The sequence below is a fragment of the Colossoma macropomum genome, unplaced genomic scaffold (assembly GCF_904425465.1).
Source record: "Colossoma macropomum unplaced genomic scaffold, Colossoma_macropomum, whole genome shotgun sequence".
Taxonomy (NCBI): domain Eukaryota; kingdom Metazoa; phylum Chordata; class Actinopteri; order Characiformes; family Serrasalmidae; genus Colossoma; species Colossoma macropomum.
In genome coordinates, this window is record NW_023494786.1 from 20187851 (window position 1) to 20204105 (window position 16255).

At 39.8% G+C, this 16255-nt stretch overlaps 1 protein-coding gene across 1 annotated transcript in view; it reads right to left on the reverse strand.

Annotated features, from left to right (window-relative positions):
• The window catches only part of LOC118802933 (LHFPL tetraspan subfamily member 6 protein), an 80589-nt gene extending 64785 nt beyond the window's left edge, over positions 1–15804 (reverse strand). The window contains exons 1-2 of the mRNA XM_036563382.1: positions 15465–15804; positions 14055–14591 (exon numbers count right to left, since the gene is read on the reverse strand). Of these exons, the coding sequence (XP_036419275.1) occupies positions 14055–14439 (385 nt within the window). The 5' untranslated portion in view covers positions 14440–14591; positions 15465–15804. The remainder of the gene's footprint in view (positions 1–14054; positions 14592–15464) is intronic.
• Positions 15805–16255: the final 451 nt, after the last annotated feature.

The window sequence follows — 16255 nt, forward strand, 5'->3', positions numbered from 1 at the left end:
TCACTGAGTCAGCGCTTACAGTTCAAAAACGCAAAGTTAAAACAGATGCTTGCTTAGCATAGTAAAGGTGCGCAGCATTTCAAGGAACAGCTACTGTCAGGAACGGCTCCATCTGGATAGTTTTCATTTTCTTTGCATTTTCTTTGAGGCTGTTGTTCAAAGACTGTACTCCCCCACATGCTTTGTCAAACACATGCCTGCAACTCCAAAGGGCAGGAGAATAGTTGAAAGGCAGGCCTGAAAAAAACAGCTGTTTGGCAGACTTCCTGTGTAGCGTTCATAGCACACACTCCTCTGTTTATTCACCTGCCTCACACACTGTCTCACCCCCAAAGCCAGGAACAATTACCCGCACAGGCAGTGTATGCTCTAACCACGCACAGGAAAGAGTAGCGTTAGGTCCATTTACCACGCAGACTTATCTGAATCAATCAGAGTTGTTGTGTCTGGTTACAAAAATGCTTGGACAGGAAGAAAGCTGTCGCATCAGATATATATGTCTAGCCATAGATTCACCAATATTTAACTAGGAGTGGCCAGTATGGCAGAAATACGATATGAAATACATAAAGTTTTCATGATACATTTTGTGAGCGTTGATAATTTGGAATAAATCAAAGAGCTCCACTAGTGCCACTTCTTGGGTGATAATAATGGGTCTTATGTGGGTGACTGGTAGCCAAGTGGTTGGCGAGGTGAGCAACCCGGGGGCTGTGGGTTCAAATCCCAGGACTGACTGGATTTTCCTGGCTGTGCCCTTGGGTAAGGCACTTAACTCCCCACTGCCCCAGGCAGTGCTGCTCTGCTACTGATGTTGTGCTGCTCCCAGACTGGCCATGGTTAGCAGCAAAATGACAAATTTCCTCAATAACAGTGGACAATGTTATAAAAATAATATCAAAAGCTATGAATACAGTGACTTTTTCAGCATTTATTACACTGTCCTGTAGGGTGATGTCCTGTTTATTGTGATAAATTACATCACATTACATTTGTAAACATATTGTGGATATAATCAGTACTTAAAGAACGCTAAACAACCACCATTTTTCATTACAAAGACAGCTAATCCTGTTTGACTGGAATTTGAGCAGGACAGTATGTGAAATGTGACACTATTGTTTCTTTTTTGTCTGTTACAACTGATCAAACCTCAGAAAAACTAAATATTGTGGTACATATTGTGAATCATGGTGTCCTGAGGTATAATTGTGTTATATTTCTGCCATATCATTCACTCTAGTGCCCTGCAGTAAATCCAATAAGCTTTCTTTATAATGAAACACATGGTTGCTCAGTGCTCAAGTACCGATGAGCATATTGCATATTGTAACTTAAATTATCACTAAAACGATAAAATATTGTCCTATTTCCCATGCCTATAGAAGTCAGTTATAACAAATGCATGATGTAATTTTATTTTTCATTTCTTGCTCGTAGCTCATTGGAACAAGTGAAGTTGAAAGTGTAGATCTAATACATTTGTTTTGTAAGTAGAAGAGGTATTTTATTATTGTTTAAATTTCATGAAAAAATATGGTTTACAGCAAGAAAAAAACATCTTTTTTGTCCTTTCTTAACATTGAAACAAATGGACTCAAAGCTGTCCATCCAGAACATAAATTTGATTCATTATGTAAATAACAATGCATTTAACTGTGTAGTCATGCATTTACATTTTTATAGTTATATAATTTAAACTGAATGCTTAACAAAGTGACAGTGAAAACTTAAAACATGAAAAACATAAAGCATAATATTCTAATAGATTCTACAGCAAATATGTTATTTTGTCTCAGTTGAAAGGCAACTGAGCCAAGAGACAACACTGTGTTTTGTTTGGGGTTAGTTAGTGTTTGAACATCCTGGGACGGTGGGATTCGGTGTGTAAACGAGGGGAGCTTTACTCTGATACACGACTGACTGGTTTGGCTTTGCTGACATTTCACTGCCCCTGAGTAAAACCAGATATGAATGCAAATGTTCTAGTGTTGCTTCAGCATATGTTCTGATTTACATTTGTTTAAAAAGCTCTAGCTGGTTCCAGTAAGCAGACACTTTCTTCCATAATAGTAGCCATCAAAGAATAGTTATACCTGGCACCAAACTTTTCCTAAAACCCTGTGATCTTAATCCTATTCTCGACAGTCAGAATTCCTTAATGTCTGGAAACAGTCATTTTACACATAATGTGTATTTTTTTCAGTGGTTGAACCAAGCCTGCATTAACACGAATCACTGACTAGACAAAAGGGTTAATGGTTGTATAAAGGATTTACATCAATGCCTAAGCACTGCAGTATAAGCCTATATTATGTAGTTTTGTGAAGCACAGGAATTCAATTGAATGAGGCTGAGCTGAAGTGAGTGAAACTCTGAAATCAACTTAGTTTTAATGGATTCTACTGCACACACTGGCAAGATAGGAACTTCCCAGACACGATTTTTCTCCCATGGATTCTGAGTCATCCCACCTACGAACACCAGACATACATTTCTCTGTAAATCTTCTCATTTCTAACAGTTCAGTCCGCTATAGCAAAGGTTAACCCCATTACCTGCTTCACTCTCAAAATCACATGCTAATTTCACACACTGTAAAAAGTGTTTCATAGTTCAACCTAAAAAAATACTTCATGTGGTAACAAGTACATTAACTGTTTCATTCAATCTAAAATACCTTGAATGAATGATTCTTTAATCAAAGTAATTTGTGGCATTGAGTAAAACTAGTTCAATTGCTTGTTAACACATGAAGTCATTTTTTTAGGTTGAACTATGAAACACTAAGATCACATTCATAAAGCATACAGGTTTACATGATATTAATATGGACTACTGTGCCATTTTACTGAGAGACATTTTTCAAAATAAAAGTTCTCACTTTTTATTTTGGAACATTTTCAGTAAAACGCCTCATTTTTGGACAGCCGATATAAAAATGATCATTAAGTGCTTTGACATTCATCATACTAAGATTCAGTTGAATGATTGTTCCTAAGCATATATGTAAGTAATGTAGTAAAGTGACATGCAAAGTAACAAATGCTTAAGAAAAAACAGATAATTAAAAAGAAATCAAAAGTATAGGTGAAACGTGCAAGGTCATTTTTATTTTGGCTGTCTCAAAATGAGGTGTTTTACTGAAAATAACATACTTTTTTTAAAATAAAAAAGAGTTCTTTATTTTTAAAAATGTATCTCAATAACATGACATAGTAAACCATATTAATATCATGTAAAGCATGTATACTTTATAAAAGTTTATTTAAAAATGTATTAACATGTTGTGAAGTGTTTATGTAAGATGTTATGAATGTGTTACATAGACACCCTTCAAGTAAAGTGTTACTGAAATTTTCATGCAACTAGCTGCAGTATGAAACAATCTCAAACAATCTTTATGTCAACAGGGTAGAACAGCAATAACCTCATACTATGACTAGCATTAAGCTTGGAACTAGAGCATTAGACTGGGGCACTAAAAACAGTTTTTGTTTCAAACGTTGTACTTTTATAATGATAAAAGCTCTATTAAACTGAATGGTAAAATGGAAAATTGGAAAAATTATAAATAAAATGGAAACATTAACATTATTAACATAAGGCACATTTCAGCTTTTATTATTCTGCGGTATCATATTGAACTGAGAAACCAGTGTATTGCATTGAATCACATAATATATTTTGTGAATCGTTACTCCTTTACTAGCTAGGTTGACCAATATACAGCAGGCTAACAAGGCAAAAAAAACGCTGCCACAAGCAGCCATTCAAACAGCTGTCGTGTTATCATTAGCTGACCAGCTAACCAGCAAATTACGCTAACTAGTTACCAGCATGTAAACAACATTATTCCAAGAGACCATTTTTGTTTTGATTTATGATATGTTGACTAGTTGAAATTATGTCCTTTGATGTGATCTGCATTTTGATTGGCCATTTCATAAGACTTGTTTCACAAATTTGAGATGGTTGCAATTGTTGCGTTTCGAACAGGTTTCCAGTGAGTTGCAGGGCGCTTTACACTATGCAATACAAGTAAAATTTTGTTTCCTGTAAGTTTCAAGCAACTAAATGTGTGTGAAAAGTTTCACTCTATAAAGCCAGCACTAACATTAATAACTGAATGACAATGCTTTTTCTTAAGGGTTAACGATTCACCTGCGTGTTGGCAGTTCTTGCTTTCTGGGTAACTTCAAGTTTGCTTACATAAGCCTTTCAGACAAAAATCACAACCACAGCTCCTAAAACTATGCCCAGCTATGAAACAGTTTCCCCCACAACTGCTTCCTAATTTGAAGGTTTGCTGTGCAATAACAATCCCCTTACACTGGCACGGTTTATTTCGAGAGGATTGGTGCAGTGGCCACGCAGCTCTTGGCCCTGCGCTGCTCAAAACAAGGATTTAACCTCCGAATGGGCTGAAATAACATTTCCTGTCTGTCCTTTAGTGCTCCAGACTTCCTGTTTGACTGAGACAAATCCCTGCTGAAGCTGGACATTCCGCCCTGCACTGGCTCTCCATCTGTCTGATTCACTTGCTCTTTTTGTACCCTCTCTCTTTCTCTATCTATCCCTCTCACTCACACTCATCTCCCCTCCATCTCATTTTCATTCTTTCACTGTCCATTTTCTTTCTCTCTCTCTCAGAATCTCTTTCTCTCTCTCTCCTTCCATCACCTCCTCATCCAACTCATTTTCATTCTATCTGTTCATCTCATTCTCCCTCTCTTTCTCTCACACTTGTCCATCTCATTTTCACCTAATTTACTTTCAATGCCCCATCCTCTCTTCTTTCTCTTCTTCTGTCTCTCTCTCCTTCTCTCTCATTTTCTTTCTCTCCTCTTTTCTTCTCTCTCCTCTTTTCTTCTTTCTTTCTCCTCTTTGCTGCTTCTGCTTACTTTCTCTTCTCTCTCTTCTTTTCATCTCTCTTTTCCTCTGTCTTTCACTCTTTCTCTCTCCTTCTCCTCTTTGCTTCTTCCTCTCTCTTTCTCGCTCTTTTTTCATCTCTTTCCCTCTCCTCTTTTTCTCTCTTCTTTTCATCTCTATTTTCCTCTGTCTCTCTCACTCTTTCTCCTTTTTTCTTTGTCTCTCTATACCTTTCGCTCTCTCTCTCTCTCTCTCTCTCTCTCTCTCTCTCTCTCTCTCTCTTTCTTCTTCTTCTTCTTTTCTCCTGACCCCTTGTCTCTTGTTTTTTCCTCTGGCTCTCTCTCTATCTCTCTTTTCCTCTGGTGTTCTCTCTCTCCTTTTATTCATCTGACTGTGTGTGGACTGAAGCAGTGAAAGTAAATTAGGTAAAAGGTGAATTGGAACTAAAGTAGACAGCTTGAAATAAAGATGGACAGTAATAACCACAGGCGACTGAAACTTTACACAGAGCTGAGGCAGACGGCGAGTGAGTGACCAAGTGAGGAGAGAGAGAGAGAGAAAGAGAGAGAGAGAGCAGGTAGAAAAGTCAAATGTCAGGAGGAGAACTTAGCTTGATAATCAGCATTTTCTGGACATTATCTCAGTGTCTCACAGTATTTAAAGACTCAAACCATTGTTTGTCTTCTGCTGTCCTGTCTTAAGGTTAGCACCACGTTCTGGAGGAGCTGTATTTCATCCCTCACTCAGCACAAAGCTATGATGAGCAGGGGTCTTTGTACACTACCTGTTGTGCTATGAGGCCAAGTCTGCTCTCCAGAGCGTTGGCCACCTTCATCTTCCCATCTGCATTACAGATCTCAGTACCACCTGAGCCGAGTAAATGTATTCAGAAAGCACAGAATGCGCTTTCACATGAGCGTCTTAATAATTCTTCAATTTTGCAGCCTGACAGCTGAAAGGTAGGAGTGTAGACAAGCAAATTAATGCCCAGCATAGAGGCAAACGTCAGCTTCACATCAGTGATCAGGAGAAACATTCAGAAGGCTGTTATAGATAGGACAGTCTTGCTGGTGACCCAGACAGGTACCCTCCATAGCAAATGCATGGCTAAAGGCTGGACTGATATCATATGAATTTCATATGCAGTAACTAGTCTGAAATAACTCAGTGGAGCCCACTGCATCACTGAGCCCTGGCGTTCATGAGCTGGATAGATTTTACATTAATGTACTACTCTGCCTTCCACTACACACTACTGAGAGATTACCATGTTTAGGCTCGTGTTTCAATAAATTCAGGCATAGAAACTGAAATTACCTGCATTCAAATATCATTTGTATGATGCATTGAAGTCATTCAGAAAACGGGTCATAAGAGACAAACTGACATAAACGTATAAAATGAAATGTATAAAATGAAATGAAATGTATATATCAAACCTGTGTGTTTGACTGTATTGAATATTGCAACCATTAAACACTGTTTAATATGCTATATGTCCAAAAGTTTGCAGACACCTGCTCATATAATGTTTTTTCTGAAATAAAGGATATTAATATTGAGTCATCCCACCTTTTGCTGGATATTGGAACATTGTTGTGAGGTTTTGATTGATTTAAGCTACAAGAGCATTAGTGAGGTCAGCTACTGATGTTGGATGATTAGTTCTGGATCACAAATGCCACTCTAAATTATCCCAAAGGTGTTGGATGAAGCTCCATTACCCCAGAAACACAATTCCACTGGTCCTCAGCCTTTATACCCCTCAAGCCATTGTTTTCCATTGAGTTTAGTGACCTTTGGCTCATGTGTGGCTGCACAGGGATAAACAGTATAAAAATACATTGTGAAAATGGTCACTTCGTAATTAGGTTTTCCATGAGGGGAAGATCCAAGACCTCTGCCACAATTTGAACCCTAGGTAAAGTATTAATCTATGTCACATCATCAGTATTATGTCACCATTACATACACTGAGTAATAAAGTCAGCTGTTATAATGTGCTATATCATTTAACCCTAAAAAGTGTCATGACAAAATCAAATATCAAAGAAATTGTCAGACATATCTGTTGTGTCAACTTGACATAAACATTGACGAAAATCAGCCTTTATGACAGACAATACCTATTGGAACAGGCCTTTATAAATGTTTATGTAGGTGTATACCAGTTGTGATTACAAGCATACACAGATATATAATCATGAACAGTGTCTACAGTAAAGTGTTGCCAGTCAAGTCCAATTATGTGAGAACCACAGCAAAAAAAGCTTTAATAAACATTTATGTAGGTTTATATCAGTTGTTCTGATATGCATATGTAGGTATCATATAACCTTATGAACACTGCCCTACAGTAAAGTGTTACCAGTCAGACTTACTCAGCTTCTTTGAGAAGTGCAGCAAAAACTATTTCACTAAACCCATTCCAAATATTTACATGGTTTGTCATAACCACATAACTGTTAATAAACGCAGATCCATTTTGGACAGGTGATGAAACACATATACATGCATTTGCAGACATACAGACACATACACACACCCCTTTCTGGCAGTTCATCTTGGTGGAAGAACAACATTTAGTTACAGCTGTACACCAGGGGCATAATGCGCAGGCTGTGTGAAGAAATGTTATTGCATAACTCATTTACATGTTCTGGGTTTACGTTATCGTCTCATGGCAGTTACATTAATTCCTAACCACAGCAGGAACATAAAACTGTTTTGCCTTGAAGCGATCTTGCTATATATCACACACTCCCCCACTCCACCCCCCAAACCGAAAAGCATCAGTCATTTCAGACAGAACAAAGAACGCCCTTTTAACAACAAGGGTGAGAGGATCTCATCCAGGCCATTTTTCTGATGAGACGTGGAGGAGTCATCAGTTATCGGCTAAACGAACAGCAGTTGAATAGAAGGAGAACCATAGGGAGGCTCTGTCGTTACCATTGCTGCCCAATCCACCAGACAGCCAACATTAGGAGAGGACAATAGGAATGTGGAAGATACAATGGTTGAGCTTTAACATGAAGGTCACTTTCTCTCTCACTCATTTACACTTTGTTTCACTTTGTGTATCACTCTCCCTTATTCTCCATCTCTCTCTGCGTCATCATCTCTCCTCTTCACTGGACACTTTAGGTACCTCTATCTATCTAGCATTGTTTCAGTGTTAAAGTGGTAATTTGGTCAAAAATCAAATTTACGCAGTTTTCCACTCACTCCTATTGCAGTCAATCAGTTCAAGACATTTGCTTGTTTAGTTTTGTGCTGGAACTTTGAGTTGTAGCTAACATGTAAATGTAGCTAACAAGTAAAGGAAGCTTATAGCCACCAGTTAGCATTACGCAAACTTCCTACCTATATCATCACATTTGCCTCTAATTGTTTTAAGTTGTTAAGGAGTCAAATTCATCAAGTCATCTTTTTACAGTACTTTTCTTGATACAGAATACAGAAGGAGATCTGACAACATGTAATACTAACCCCCTTAACAGGCCAGAGCCCAAGGTTTTATTAGACACTTCTATAATCTAAGAATAGCTCAACCAGTTTGCACTTAAATCCCTGTAGTTACTGAATAATAAGCCTTAGTATGTAATAAGCCTGGGATTTTAAGAGGTTGAGTACATTTCCCATTAATATGACTGATGGAATGAATAAAAAGGTATCTGACACATTAACTTCATGTGCTACAAGCTCTTCAAGGACACAAGATGTCAGTTTAATTATATGACCTATTTGACCTTAACAGGGTAGTTTGTAGAGCTTATGCTAGCCAGGTTAACTCTGCTATCAGGGACTGGCTAAACTGTACCTGATTCTCCATGTTTCAGCACCCATGAAGTTGGTGGTAGGCCTCGTTTTTGTTACACATTTTATTTTGTTTTCCTCTTTGCCCAGAGCAAAATACAGGCAATTTAGCGATGTGTGAGTTGTGGAAGGACACAGTTTTCAGTCAGGCTGCCTACAGAGTGAAAGCAGAATATCTCGCACTCTGTGTGCATATAGGAGCAGACAAACATGAACGTCATTATGTGGAATCGAGTCCAAAGCTTAGGAGTCAACTCTTGATTTCCAAGTGCCTGGAAGTGATGAATTAAGTCTTATTTCAGGATCAACTCAGTAGGTAAAGGAGCCTTTATTAACTTTAGTATTTTAAGAATGCAGTTTCTCCATGTATACTAATAACATGCAAAACATGTAAAGCTAAAAAATTGCTGGTTAGTACAAACATACTTTTGTCCACCAGGTCAAAATGTTTGATCGCTCCTGATCTTTAGAAATTAAAAAAAGTAGACTGTCACATATGTCATGGATGGCACATAGCTAAAAAAAAACAGCAGTAACCGCCAAAAACAGCAGCAACAGTCTTGATTTGTTTCTGCACTTGTCAATTTTTATAGATAAACCACATAAGAATGTCTATTTCAGATTACGTATAGAGCTCATATCCTATATGTTTCTTGTTTCCTTTTTTCTCTGAGGTGTACGTATGTCATTTGTGTGGGTGTATGTGCCAAAAACAATATTTTTTTATTTTTAAATGGCCATTTCTTAGCCTTTTTATGCCGTAGAATGAAACAGGCTGTTTTTGTTCCTGTGTCTTTAAGACAGATATATGTAAATAAGCACTATTCTGATTGTCCTGTATTGTGCCTCATTAAAAAAGTAGTTTAGGATGAAACAGTAAAAACTTCAGTGTGAATGGGAAGGGCTACATTTCTGTAGGCTCATCGTAAAAAGTGGCTCCTCAGATCTACTTAAAAAATGACTTCATGTGGTAAATTAACTAGTTTTATTCAACCTAAATAAATACTTTGAGTGAACGATTCTTTCAATCAGTGTAGTTTTTTTAAGTTGAATAAAACTAGTTCAATTGCTTGTTACCACATGAAGTAATTTTTTTATGTAGATCTGACAAGTAACTTTTTACAGTGTTGAATAGGCAGATTGGCTTGGCTTTTGTTAGCTTCATTAGCTTTGTACCTCCAATGCAAAACTAAAGCTGTAAGTTTCAGACAACAAACATACACTATATTGCCAAAAGTATTCGCTCGTGTGCCTTCACAGCATATGAACTTGAGTGACATCCCATTCTTAATCCATAGGGTTTAATATGATGTCGGCCCACCCTTTGCAGCTATAACAGCTTCAACTCTTCTGGGAAGGCTTTGCACAAGGTTTAGGAGTGTGTTTATGGGAATTTTTGACCATTCTTCCAGAAGTGCATTTGTGAGGTCAGACACCGATGTTGGACGAGAAGGCCTGGCTCACAGTCTCCGCTCTAATTCATCCTAAAGGTGTCCTATCGGGTTGAGGTCAGGATTCTGTGCAGGCCAGTCAAGTTCTTCCACACCAAACTTGCTCATCCATGTCTTTATGGACCTTGCTTTGTGCACTGGTGCGCAGTCATGTTGGAACAGGAAGGGGCCGTCCCCAAACTGTTCCCACAAAGTTGGGAGCATGAAATTGTCCAAAATCTCTTGGTCTGCTGAAGCATTAAGAGTTCCTTTCACTGGAAGGGGCCGAGCCTAACTCCTGAAAAACAACCCCAAACCATAATCCCCCCTCCACCAAACTTTACACTTGGCATGATACAGTTAGACAAATACCGTTCTCCTGGCAACTGCCAAACCCAGACTCGTCCATCGGATTGCCAGACGGAGAAGCGTGGTTCGTCACTCCAGAGAACACGTCTCCACTGCTCTAGAGTCCAGTGGCGGAGCTTTACACCACTGCATTTGACGCTTTGCATTGCATTTGGTGATGTAAGGCTTGGATGCAGCTGCTCGGCCATGGAAACCCATTCAATGAAGCTCTCTACGCTGTTCTTGAGCTAATCTGAAGGCCACATGAAGTTTGGAGGTCTGTAGTGATTGACTCTGCAGAAAGTTGCTGACCTCTGCGCACTATGCGCCTCAGCATCCGCTGACCCTGCTCTGTCATTTTACGTGGCCGACCACTTCGTGGGTGAGTTGCTGTTGTTCCCAATCGCTTCCACTTTGTTATAATACCACTGACAGTTGACTGTGGAATATTTAGTAGCGAGGAAATTTCATGACTGGACTTGTTGCACAGGTGGCATCCTATCACGGTACCACGCTGGAATTCACTGAGCTCCTGAGAGCGACCCATTCTTTCACAAATGTTTGTAGAAGCAGTCTGCATGCCTAGGTGCTTGGTTTTATACACCTGTGGACATGGAAGTGATTGGAACACCTGAATTCAATGATTTGGATGGGTGAGTGAATACTTTTGGCAATATAGTGTATCTTGGCTAATCAACTGTTTGGGGTTACGGGGAAAGTGTGCCAATTTTTTTTAGGCAAACTAACTTTTAAGAGAATGACATGATCTCCTCATGTTTCCTCCAAACACAGAGAGAGGAAAACCTCTTTTTCCATCCATACTGCACAAGGTTTCTCCATTTCAAAGACACGTCATGCCAGATAGTGTTTGAGGTTTTGCGTGAAAGTGTAATATATTAAAGCATGCACATGACTATATGTCCCTTTTTACATGCACACCCACAGATATTCGAAACTATACTCAAATGAACTACTGTAAAGACAATAGTGTGCCACATTAATTCAGGAGCCAAAATCTGAAGGAAGCGATGCCTAATTATCTGCTCGAACAAAGACACTGATGAACATTTGCTTATATAAGCCGATATGCCACATTATATGAGTCAAGACCCCCAACAGACTTCATGATAGAAGCAGTTCTATTATTAGCATGCCATAATGATGTGTTCCGCAGTCTTCCCCTTTGTCTTTTTCTTTTATGTTGGTTCCCTTTCGCTGTCAGGGAGAAATGACAGCTCACACTATGCCTGTAAGGAGGAACCAATATTATGTGCTCGCTCGTTTGAGTTCAGGTGCATCCTCAGCTCCACCAGCCCAGCCTATATGACAACAGTGCAATCGGAAATGAGGGCAAACTTCAAACGCCTCTTCATGGGATTAATACACAAGGCTTGCATGTCAAGCCATGAGCCGAATAATCAAGCAAATGCATGCAGCTTAAGGAGCTGGAGTGGTGGAGCAGTAAGGCAAAAGCTGTCAGCAGTCATCTGCCTCTATTTAACACAGCTGTAAAGTGACTAGCTAATGGCAGGGTGGCAAACCACAGTATGAGTCTATGTGTGTGCAAGCTGAGTTAGAGTGAAGCAAAGATAGCATTGCTAAATTGATGCAGAGAAGACATGCTAGACACAGCAAGAAAGAGAGAGAGACCAGCGTAATCAGAAAGATGGGCCCCAGGTTGTTCTTCAGTTTTCCAGAATTGTGTTACTATAGTGGTTCTCACATTTTTTCAGTCTTTAAAAGTCTAGAGTTAATTTTGTTTTGCTAATTAATTTTGTATATTTAATTACATTTATTGCGTAGTTCCATATGATTCATCTGTAACGCTTTACTGGAACCTTGCTACATAAAATTGACATAACCATGCCATAAACATGCCATGGCATGTCATGTCACATGCTGTCATGACAGATTATGTCCAGTAATGTAACAATGTATAACAATGATATGTTAACATTACAAGCAGTTCTCATAATAGAAGTCATAATATTTGTTGTCATTACAGGTAACTAGAATAGATTAGGCAACAGTGATACCATATGCTTTCATGACATCAAACCTTTTAATACCAATTACTGGTAATGATAACATGATGCTGTTATAATGTAATGGAATAACATTCAACATATATTCTGTATTCACAGGTTTGAACTTGCACTTCTGTCTTTTTTCCACCTGTTTCAGTGTCAAGAAATGACAAAAACACGGCAAAGACGTGTTTTACCACAAAATAAGCCTGTATACATAATAACTTTTCATCAAGTTCAAATTATTAATTGCAAATTACACTGGGCTTTTGTTATTGTTAGTAATATTTGTAACTTCTAAGGGTTAAGAAAGCTGTAACTGCAACCCCACCTTCACCACTGTAAGGTGGGCTTCATGACCTCTCAACTCTCCCTGACACGCTACAGCAACCTTCTTCACATTTCTCCACACTCTGCCACATTCTCACACGCAACGCATGGAGGAACAACAACAACTTTGGCTGTAAACAGTTTTAAAATGTGTAGTAACGCTTACAATCATCCAACAACTCAGTCATTCCAAAAATAATCATGTAATGCTGATAAACATAAAAGGTAGAGAAATTAGCTGCTAGGTTAGCTGTTTTGGCTATGTTCTTCTGCCCACTTCCATCAGTTAGAGGCATTTTTTATTACAACAGTGAGTTTTATCATATAATGATAAGGTGATTTTATGGAAAAGCTATTTGAAAAAAGTATGTTATCAAAAATATATGTCTACATACTTTTTCTTTCCCAGACATGCAGCTGTGTGATCATACCAGCTTCAGCCTGGGTCATAACAGAGACAGTCCACAACTTTTACAGAACTGATCAAAGTTGACACCTTTCACTTTCATCTGAGGTCACTGCCCAGCTTAGCTCTATGCAGCTATCTAGACTGCCCTTTATGATCAGTGCACTCCACTTCTCCAAGTTTTGAACCACATGTGGAAACAGAATGGAAACAAATGTCAGCATTCCTCAAAGACACCCCACACAGTCTGTTTCAAATCTGCGATTGTGCACTAAGAATCAGCCAGGCGAGTAGGGGGGGGGGGAATAAAAGGCTATTATGTCACGCCGTGGGCAGGACCCTAGCAAACTGAGTTTGGAATTACAGCCCTGAGCACCCAGTCTAAAATGAATCAGGATCCCTCCGCATTGTCCTAATACGATTTGGAGAAAAAGGCACCCTAAGCGACAGGAAAAACTGTGGAATCAATGCTCTCTGAACCAGAGTGAGAGGTACAGGCAGAAGGGCAATTTAGGATAGAACTGGATAGCCTTTTATTATAGTGCGAACAATGACTTATGATTTATTAATTTATAGACTAATTTTTAGTCTTATGACTTATGACTTACTAGTTTATAGACTAATTTTTAAAGAATACATTAGCAAAAATATCCCTAGATAAGCCAAAAAGATCAATTCACCCAAGTTAAGAAAGGCTGTTTCAGTTGTTGCTAATATCAATAATTTATACAATCAGTATAAAGTTGTGGAACTCATTACACAGTGAAAGAGCAAGGTCAGATCAATTAGGGGTCAGTCTGAATGGGCCGTTAGCTTACTCACCGCCGACAAACTGGATCCCCCCTGCCACACGTCCAATGGCACGAGAGATGAGCTCGGATACGCAGCAGCCCATGAGCGCTGTGAGCGCCACCAGCAGCAGCAGGCCACATCCCGTTCCCGTCACCACTGTACACACACGCCACTCCACGCTCGGGATGCCCTGGAAGGTGGCGTAGCGGCCGCACTGCTCCAGCATGACAGTGGCCTGCCTCTGCTCATCCCGTACGGGGTAGGAGCAGCGCCGGAAAGTGCCGAAGGACACCGGCTTGCCCATCTGTGACCCCAGCAGCCAGTAGGGCATGAAGAAGCCCACACAGGACGCTGCAGCACTGAGGAGAGACACCAGGGCCCAGAGTATCCCAGCACAGGTTAAACTGGAAGCCATGGTGAGTGAAGTGGGATCTGATATAATAGGGAATTCCCAAAAGACTTATAGACAAAAACTTGTATTCCTTTTCCTTTTTCTTTGGAGGATGAAGATGACGTCTATCTCCACACAGTTCTCACCATGGTCCTCCTTTCAATGCCTCCTGTTCCCTTTGAGCAGACACAAGGGAAAAAAGGCAGTTAATATAATAAAAGTTATCTTGCCTAGATTATTTATGCCTTAAAAAAAGGCTTTTGACAGGTTACAGCTTGTACAAAATGTGACTAACTTGTACCACTGAAAGGTCTTGCTTGTGCATCACTTTGCTTGCTGCGTCTGGAATTTACTTATTATGTTTTTAGGCCTTTTATTAGTTGATAAAGCTATTATTGCTTTGGCACCCTCATACATTGCAGAGTGCTGACAGACTCTGTTCCAAAAGGGATCTTAAGGTCATCAGATGCTTTTATGCTGGATAATCCTCCAGTAAAACATAAGAGAGTGGTGAAGCAGCCTTTTGCTGTTATGCTCCGAAGAGCTGGAGTTCTCCGCCTACTCAGACACGACAGGCACTTTCTGCTGACACTTTTAAAAGTTTACATATTCACTTAAATTCAATTTGTTTATGCTTGTCTGATTTTTTCGTGAAGCACTTCGAGCTGCCTTTCGATGCATGAAAGCTGCTGTACAAATAAATGTACTATTATTCAAACCTCAGCGCACGACTCTTTCATAATATATTCATACATGCAACATTCTTTATATATGCAAATTAGACTGCCTACGTAAGCGCTCCACACGCGAGCGCTGAAGCTACAGAAGTCTTAAACATCTGCGCCTCGTGCATAAGACACGGCATCTTATAGACAAAACGGAGACTGAGAACAAATTATGGGTGTCCGATTTATGAAATGTCCTCAGAGACCCACTGTCCGATGCTCGGAGCGGGAATATAAGCAGCCCTGCCTTCAGTCCAGTGTGAAGAAACAGCGACAACAAATATTCAGAACTCACAGCAGAAAGAGACTGAGATGGTAACTTACATAATAAAGGGCGCCGTTTGAAGTCTCAGGTAAAAGTCAGCAAAGCCATGTCAGTGTACAAATCCAAAGTTTCCCTCTGATGAGTCCCTCTGTGTTCGCTTCAGGACGGGCGCCCCGAAGACGGACAAGTCCCCCAGAACGGCTTCAGTCCAGAATGAGAGCGTCCTCTGCTTTAACATAAGCACATGAGGCTGGAGCACATCAGGCTCTCTCTCTCTCTGTTTCTCTCTCTCTGTTTCTGTTTCTCTCTCTCTCTCTCTCTCTCTCTCTCTCTCTCTCTCTCTCTCTCTCTCTCTCAGCTGTATGCTGTGCTCCTCTCCACACTCAGTGAAGGAGTGGAAGCTGAAGGGAGCAGGAGGGAGGTTCTCAGTCTGCTGGGCCATCGCTCGCACACATCTCCGCCCAAAGGGGGCTGGGCTAGTTTCCCAGACTCACACACAGTGCTTTTTCCCATATAGTTTCAGGAAGTGTGGTCATACATTTATCTATCATGTGTGCCCCATGTGTGTTTGTTACACACACACACACACACATACACACACATACACGCACATATATATATATATATATATATATATATATATATATACATATACATACACACACATACACACAAATGTATGGAAAAAAAATAATGCGTGGCCACGCCTCATTAACGCGTGGAAACGAGCAAGGACCCAGTAAGGCATGGAAATGGGATAATTAAGTAGTGGCCACGACTTAGTAATGCATGGGAACCATTCCCATGCCTTACTAAGTTGTGGCCACCACTTAATTATCTTGTAAGATAG